The 8,747-nt window shown below is 35.7% G+C and overlaps 1 protein-coding gene across 1 annotated transcript; it reads left to right on the top strand.

Annotated features, from left to right (window-relative positions):
* The first annotated feature begins 6,238 nt into the window (after positions 1-6,238).
* LOC109245306 (olfactory receptor 8K3-like) lies at positions 6,239-7,180 on the top strand. The gene has a single exon (XM_019412609.1). It carries the CDS (start codon positions 6,239-6,241, stop codon positions 7,178-7,180), a length of 942 nt encoding a protein of 313 aa, XP_019268154.1.
* Positions 7,181-8,747: the final 1,567 nt, after the last annotated feature.

Raw genomic sequence — 8,747 nt, 5'->3', positions numbered from 1 at the left:
TTGTCATATAACTTTAACAATCAAAACTGTGTAGCTTTGGGGGAAGAAAAGACATGTAAAGAAAAGGAACAGAATACAGAACTCAAAAATAGACTTAGAAAAAGTGCAACTAATTTTTCATGAAGGTACAAAATTTAATTCAGTAGAAAAAAGATAACATTTTAAAAATATTCATTTTGGAAGATGGTGGAGTAGTAGGAAGACCTTAGACATTTTTTGTCCCTTAAACACAACTAGATGACTATCAAATCTTTCTGAATATCCAACAGATTGACCTGAGGACTGACAGAACAAATTGCACAGCTAGAGGAAAAAGGAGGCCATATCATGGGAGGTATGTGGTGCTGAGGCATGGTTTGGGGAAGAAACAGATCATAGGTGCTGTAGAAGGGAGGAATCCCTGGTCCCAGCGAGGTGAGCGAGAGCTGAGAACACTATGTATACACACAAGGGGAATATTTTCCCAAAGTCATAGGCTGGGAAAAATGAGAGAGGCTGATTTCCATGAGTTTTTGTAACCAGAAGGGTTCAAAGACTGGAGATGTAGAGGTCCAATGGGGAAAAACTGAGATTTCCCTCTAAGGTCAGGAAAAAGACAGGGATGTCCACTCTCACCACTAATATTTAACATAGTACTGCGAGTCTTAGCCTCAGCAATCAGACATCAAAAAAGAAATAAAAGACGTCCAAATCAGTGAGGATGAAGTCAAACTTGTAAAGAAAAGGGAAGAAGCAGTATAATAAATTATATAAAAGATGCTTATAATGCTATGTATGTACAATTAAGAAGAAGGTATAATTTATGCATCTGACATGAGAGGGAAAATCCAAGATATATCTTACATTTATTAATAAAATAATATGTTGGGATAATATATCTGAAATATTTGGGAAAAGCAATGAGTCTATTCTATATAGACATGTATGTATACACATATATGTATGTATACACACACACACACACACACACACACACACACACACACACAAACAAGGGGAGAAAAGGGGCAGAGGGAGAGAGAGAATCCCAAGCAGGCTCTGCACTGTTAGCGCAGAGGCTGACATGGGGCTCGATGTCGTGAACGGTGAGATCATGACCTGAGCTGAGATCGAGTCAGAGGCTTAACCTCCTGAGCCACCTAGGCTTTCCATATATATAACTTTTAAGGGAACAAACTCAGGGCTGTTCATTGAGGCTGGATACTGTAATGATGTTGTTAGTGATAGCTGAGGGTTAGACACACATATATCAATAAAAAAATAAGTGAAAAATGTTTAATTTGTATCATGGATTATAATACAGGAAGAAGAAAAAAGTGTGATATCATCTATGCATAGCAAGTAATTAAAGTGACAAATGCAACAATGACATTATTAGAAATATAACACATACACATAGTGGTGCATATGTAAAATGTTATATTTTTTCAAGGATAACTTGATAAATTAGGCATATATCAAGTACAAAAGAGCATGTTTCAAGGTGGGAAAGAAACATTGAAATGATTTGGACACAAGGAATAAATAAAATACGGCACTGTGAAATTAACGAGAAAAACAAAATCAAAACAGAAGTGGTTACTGGTCAGTGACAGCAACTGACTATGCAATGAGAAGGATGGATACATAGCAGATTTCTGCCTTGAAAAGAAGGATAACTGAAAACAAAAATGAAAATCAAGGAAATAGCATGTCACAGTTGCTTAATGCAGGATACTCATCCATGTACAATTTTAAAATAATGTAATACAACAGAAGTTATCAATTATCTACCATGTCACCAATCTGAGGAGACCTCTGTGGAAATGGGGACTCCTGGTGAGCCTGCCTTAAATATATGACATTTTAATCAAGAGTCCTATGCAGTGAAATGAAACGTTAAGCATTAGTGAAAAATAAGAGTGAAGTAATAAATAAATAAGTAAATAGTTAGGTGATAGATGGATAAATAAATAGATGATATATTTTAGGTAGATGATAGATAGAAGATAGATGATAGATAGATAGATGATAGTTACATAGACAAATAATGGATAGATAGATAATGGATGCATAGATAGATTAGATAGATGATAGATAGATAGATGATAGATAGATAGATAGATGATAGATAGGTAGATAGATAGATAAATGATAATTTTATTCAATGGTGAGTATGAATTGTCCCTGCCTATTAATGGACAAGCTCCAGGAAGTTTTTAATGCCTTCATATGCTTTAGCCATCATAAACAAATTGCTCATCATCTCCTGAGGGAGAGTCTCAAAAGGTGAAGAGAACCCATAAATTGTTCTCGATATGCTATGGTAAGAAATACACATGAGAGTCAAGACAGAGGCTTCTCTACAGGTAAAAATGACAGAAAACTGTGTGCCATCTCATACTGCCAAATATCCACAATGTTTCAGTGATGTTTGGTAAGTTCCATTTTAACTCCTTGGCAAAGCCCTAGCAAAATGTAACCGTGTCTAATTTTGTTTGCTTTGCTTTCCAGTAACCATAGTGCCTGAGCAGAAGTAGGAATTACCTCCTTTTTCCTTCCTATTACTTTTTTGAATGATTTCACATGGTGGAGAGGCTAATGCTTCTGTGACTCTTTGAAACTTTGTACTATTATACAATACTTATGTTTAATATGAGTAATTTAGCTCAAATGGAGGCCAAAACTGACAGTGAACTATGCATAGCTGAAGAGACATGAAATTTCTTAAACTGGCAGAATTAAGAAAGTCAGGATTGTCTCTCCTTTTGATCTTTCCAAGTACTTATTTAGTGATTCTAGATACCAAATGTGATTCTCTCAAAAATGATTTCAGGAAGAGTATTTAAATAAATGTATAAATAGAATTATCACCTGATATCTTGAAAGCAAAAAGGGGTGTCACCGCACCTGAGGCATGCAAAGCCTTATTTGGACATTAGGAGACCTTTAAGTAACAAGTTTTATGGTAACGGAATGATGTTCAGAATGTTCTTTATTTTCCAGTAGGATCTGACAAAAAAATGGGTATAATTATCTCAAATAATATAACGGTAAAAAAATAAATATCAGGCACCCGGATGGTTCAGTTGGTTGGGCATCTAATGCTTGATTTCAGCTCAGGTCAAGATCCTGGGATCATGGGATCCAGCCCCATATCATGCTCCCTGCGGAGCCTGTTTAGGATTCTGCCTGTCTCTCTCCTCTCTCCCCAGCTCACGCTCTCTCTCCTTCTATCTAAAATAAAAATGATAAATAAATAAATAATAAATATTTAGCAGAGATCATAAAGTATGAAAGAGCAATTTGATTCTTTTTTGAAAATGTTTATTTTGAGAGAGAGTGTGTATGTGAATGATAGATGGAGAGAGAGAGAGAGAGAGAGAGAGAGGAGAGAGAATCCCAAGCAGGCTCCCTGCTCATCACAGAACCCAACTCAGAGCTTGATCCTCCACCTGTAGGTCATGACCTGAGGTGATATCGAGAGTGGGGTACTTAACTGACTGAGCCACACTGCTACTCTTATTTGATTCTTTTTACAGAATTCTAAAGCTGGTGAGAGGAAATGCTTTTAACTTCCGCCACCTCATAGAAAAATTGGTACTTAAAAAGTGCTAATTTTTTTTTTTTAGGCTTCCATGATTGTAAAGGAAACAAAAGAAAGCAGAAAAAACTAACAAGCAAAGCCCAAGATGTATACTGCATTTGGACTGCATTTACTGAATATATCTCTAATATGGTCATCTACTGATACCCATTATCATATTCCCGTCAGAAAAAAGGTGTGTGAATCGGTGTAGCGGAGAGAGTCACGAGGTCACAAAGGTATAAGGAAGACTCAGGTAAGTTAAGGGGAAATTACATATAATTACCTTTGTATTTTATGTTGTGAAATTGAATGTTTTTGTCTGCTTCTAGGTCACTCAGGGACTTCAGCCTTGCAATTTTATTGCAAACAATATAGTTTCCTTTTTTTTCCCCTTCAAACAGGAGCACTGATGCCCACAATTTTTTTAGCCAAAACTCATTCTCTTACCTTAACGTGCCATCTGCTTCCCACTCTGGCATAACTTCTTATCTGTGGGTGTTTAGGATATTTAGATATATTTTATGTGATTATATACCGGTGTATCTGCATTGTGTGCTCTATGATAGTTCGAAGTGTTTTCTGTGGACTTAATGTAGAGAAGGATTTCAAATCACATCCAGGGATCCACGTATATCTCACCTTTAGTGTATTGTATTTTGTTTCTACGGTATTGTGTATCAGTGACTTTCAACATTTTTTCTTTAAAGCATTCTACCCTTTAATTCAAAGGGATTTTTCATAAAACTTCTTTATGTGAATCTTCTGCCATGAATTTTTTTTTCTCCTCCCAATTCCACCATGTTCCCTAACTTTCTTGCTTGGTAAAGTATATATGATTTATTACATACAAGTTAGTATATCTATATTTTAACGGGAATGCCATAAAGAAAATAGTTGTTTGGTTTTTAGACAGAGAGTGAGAGAGAGACAGCATGAGCTGGGGGTTGGAGGGGGAGAAAGAGGGAGAGAGAAAGACTCCAAACAGGCTCCACACCTAGTGGGGAGCTGGACATGGGGCTTCATTCCAAGACCCTGGGATCATGACCTGAACTGAGATCAAGAGTTGAACACTCAACCGACTGGGCTATCCCGGTGCCCCAGAGGAAGAATAATATTTTAAGCAAATTCATACCCAAATAACTTATATTAAGACACTACTAAAATTGATACAGAAATTAAAAGATAAGTAACCCAAGGAGTCACAACACGATTATTCAAATGTTGTCATGGAAGATAGGTGAGGTATGTCTTGCTTAAACAGTTCCTCACCTCTTCCTACGATAGCCTTGACAAAGAACTTCAGTCCCAGGCCAGAGAATGCACAGGTATATAAGTCAGGAAAGTAGAAACATTGCAGGTAAGTTGCTATCACTCTTAAAAACACCAGCTGGGGTACCTGGGTAGCTCAATCGATTAAGTGTCCAACTCTCAGCTTGGCTCATGTCATGATATCCTGGTTTTGAGAGTTCAAGCCCCATCTGGGGCTCTGTGCTATGACTGCAGAGCTTCCTTGGGATTCTCTGTCTCCCTCTCTTTCTGCCCCTTCCCTGACATGCTGTGTCTCTCAAAATAAATAAAAATAAACTTAAAAAAATTTAAAAAAACACAAGCAAACAAACAGAAACCCACAGTGTACTTGATATTTGAGAATTATTTCCAACTATTTCCATTCTCTACACAAAAGCTCTTCAAGGAAATGTCAATTTTATATATGAGAGTTTTATTGTCATGTAGACTTATTCTCATATATCTCCTGGCATGTTTCAACACATAAAAAATAATTCCCACTGTGATCTCTCATACTTTTCTTATTCATACACTTGTCAAATATCTGTCAAGTGTGTTAACGTTCCAGCCAGTTTCATAATAATACCTTTCATAAAACCATGTTTTGAGTAGTGGGTTTTATGCATTTGGGAAATTTGTGGTTTAAAAATTTTATTATATAATTGACATATGTATTAGGCCATATCATTGATGTATTTTATAAATGTCATCTTGTGATTGTATTCTATAAATCATAGAAATAATGATACTTTAAAGAATAGTAAAATAATCACCCATATCTTTGATCCCTAAATTTTTAACTTGATTTTTATTTTTGCCTTAGTATTCATATCTATGTACTTCTATCTATCTATCTATCTATCTATCTATCCATCTATCTATTATCTATTATCTGTCATCTACCTATTTATCATTTCTCTCTCTCGTTCTCTCTCTCTCTCATTTATCTATTTAATTATATCATCAGAGTTTCTTAATTTTGTTACTGTTGTTATTCCTGGCTGAATATTTTTATGGCCTAGGTATTGGATATATTAAGATATTTAGCAGCTTAACTTGTGTCTAGCCATTAGAAGCTGGTAGAATCCTAACTCCCAGATGTGACAACCAAAATGTCTCTAGACAATGGAAAGTATTCATTGTGGAATAAAATGTGAATGGAATGAGAACCATTCATCTATTTCCATTTCCCTTTCTTTCTCTAAGTATGCATAGTAGTCTTTGTGACAGATGAGTTTATTTTCAAATATCCTAAATTGGATAGTTTGGATGTATCTTATTTATACTCATTTGGCATACTAAAACCTCTCCAAGGAGATAATACATGAAATCTATTGACTCTTATGATGTATCTATCCAGAATAGATTTTCTACTAAACCTGCATGGAAAAACATAATCTAACAGGGCTCAATGAATTCATTCTCATGGGAATCACAGACCGTCCTGAGCTGCAGGCTCCATTATTTGGGCTCTTCCTCATCATCTATATGATCTCAGTGGTGGGCAACCTGGGCATGATCATCCTCACCAAGGTGGACTCCAGGCTACAAACACCCATGTACTTCTTCCTCAAACACCTGGCTCTCACTGATCTGGGTTATTCAACAACTGTAGGACCCAAAATGCTAGTCAATTTTGTTGTGGATCAAAATACAATCTCCTATTATTTTTGTGCTATACAGCTTTCTTTCTTTCTTGTGTTCATCATTAGTGAACTTTTCATTCTGTCAGCGATGTCTTATGATCGCTATGTGGCCATCTGTAATCCTCTGCTCTACCCAGTCGTCATGTCACAAAGTGTGTGTCAGGTGCTGGTGGCAATCCCCTATCTCTACAGTGCATTTGTGTCTCTTCTAGTCACCATGAAGATTTTTAGTTCATCCTTCTGTGGCTACAATGTCATTAGTCATTTCTACTGTGACAGTCTCCCCTTGATATCTTTGCTTTGCTCAAATACGCATGAAATTGAACTGATTATTCTCATCTTAGCAGGCTTTAATTTGATTTTTTCCCTTTTGATAGTTATTGTGTCTTACCTCCTGATCCTTACAGCCATCGTCAGGATGAACTCAGCTGAGGGTAGGCACAAGGCCTTCTCCACCTGTGGGTCTCACCTGACAGTGGCCACCGTGTTCTATGGGACTCTGATATTTATGTATGTGCAACCTGAGTCCAGTCATTCCTTTGACACCGATAAAGTGGCATCCATATTTTACACCCTTGTTATCCCCATGTTAAATCCCTTGATCTATAGCTTGAGGAACAAAGATGTAAAATATGCAATACATACAATGTGGAAAAAGCTATGTAATCTTTTTTCTTAAAGTTTAGATACAATATTATCCCCGTAAGTTAGGTTATGGGTTTCAAACTTTGTTCTGTATGTCACTAGAAGGAATAATAGGAAGCACAAATGTGTTCAACATACATTTGGAAGTTGTGTTCTAAGTGCCAATCACACTTCTATGTGTTGTAAATACGTTAGCATACAAATAGAAAAAATAGTTGCCTTCCTTGAGAGAGAGATGCATTATAAATATAATAATTAGGTACAATTTATAGTATAGTGGAATTTGTCAAGACTCCATATACCATAGGACATGGTATTCCATGCAGGTAAGATAGTGGGTATGCCATGCAGGAGTGAGGAAGAAGAGAAGGCACAAAAAGAGAGTTCAAATGATTCTTGTGTTGTTCTCAACCATTACAATAAATCTCCCAGTGTGTGTGTTTGTGTTTGTGCTTGTGTGTTTGTGTAAGCATATTCTTCTCCTTTAGCCTTTATACTCTTCTTATGGCATGTGTTGAAATCAAACTTCAAGGCTTCAAGGAGGCTCAAAGTAGCACTATGATTGGAAGTCATCGGTCATGTGAATTTGCTCAAACGCCCCAGTACCACGTGGGGGATTTCGAGGTCCTGCTCTTTTCATCAGTTGCAGTCGTTTCTATAGATAAGCCCTAGAAAGTCTATTGACTCAACATACTTAGATATGTAGTAACTCACAACATCAGTGCCACATTTCATCTGTCTTAATCAGTCCATTTCTCTATACCAGTAGATATACAAATAGATATACAAATATATACAAATTTATATATATATACAAAAAAAATTAAAAATATATACAAAAAGATATACAAATAGATATACAAATCAATTTTCTTCATTATAGTTAAAAACACTCCATTATATACTTTAAAGATGCTAAGAGAGTAAATCTTAAATATTATCCATGCAAAAAACAAATGGTACTCATGTGACATGCTGGAGACTTGAGCCAATGTTAAATTTTAGTCATATTTCAGTACATAAGTGTATCAAATCAACACATTGTACATCTTAAACTTACACAATGTTATATGTCCTTTATACCTCAATAAAGCTGGAGAAAAGAAAGATAAATTTCTTGAGGTCTCCCATAGAAGCTTCCAATTTTTTTATTTTATGGTTTATTGGGGTCTGGATCTCTAATTGCTGTCTTTGTCTACTGAGGTTGTTACACTTTCTTATCTCTGAAAAATAAAAATACTTATGACTTAAAATTCATTTTCTAATTGGTTTTGTGTCTTTGCATAAGAAGTCTATTCTATGTTGAATTAGGTTCGTTGCCTTTTTCATGGGATAACTTTCTTTGGTATTGGTTCTTATAAGCTTGTAATATATTTTTATTGGGATCCATTGTTTCACTGCATTGATTTGATGATCCCTAGCTAAGAAGCACAAAGAGATAATCCCATAATTTGGCCTATACTATGTTTCTAGTGAAAGTTTAGTAAGGTATGAAACAATTTATATAGTATAGGTTACATCTTCTGGAAAACTTCCTCCTAACCATTCAGAATTTCCACCTTTTTGTTTACTTCTAGCATTTTTATCACTCATGGAAATTT

Source organism: Panthera pardus, unplaced genomic scaffold (assembly GCF_024362965.1).
Source record: "Panthera pardus isolate Hobbes unplaced genomic scaffold, ASM2436296v1 HiC_scaffold_12, whole genome shotgun sequence".
Classification (NCBI taxonomy): Eukaryota; Metazoa; Chordata; class Mammalia; order Carnivora; family Felidae; genus Panthera; species Panthera pardus.
This window is presented reverse-complemented; position numbering and strand designations above follow the sequence as displayed.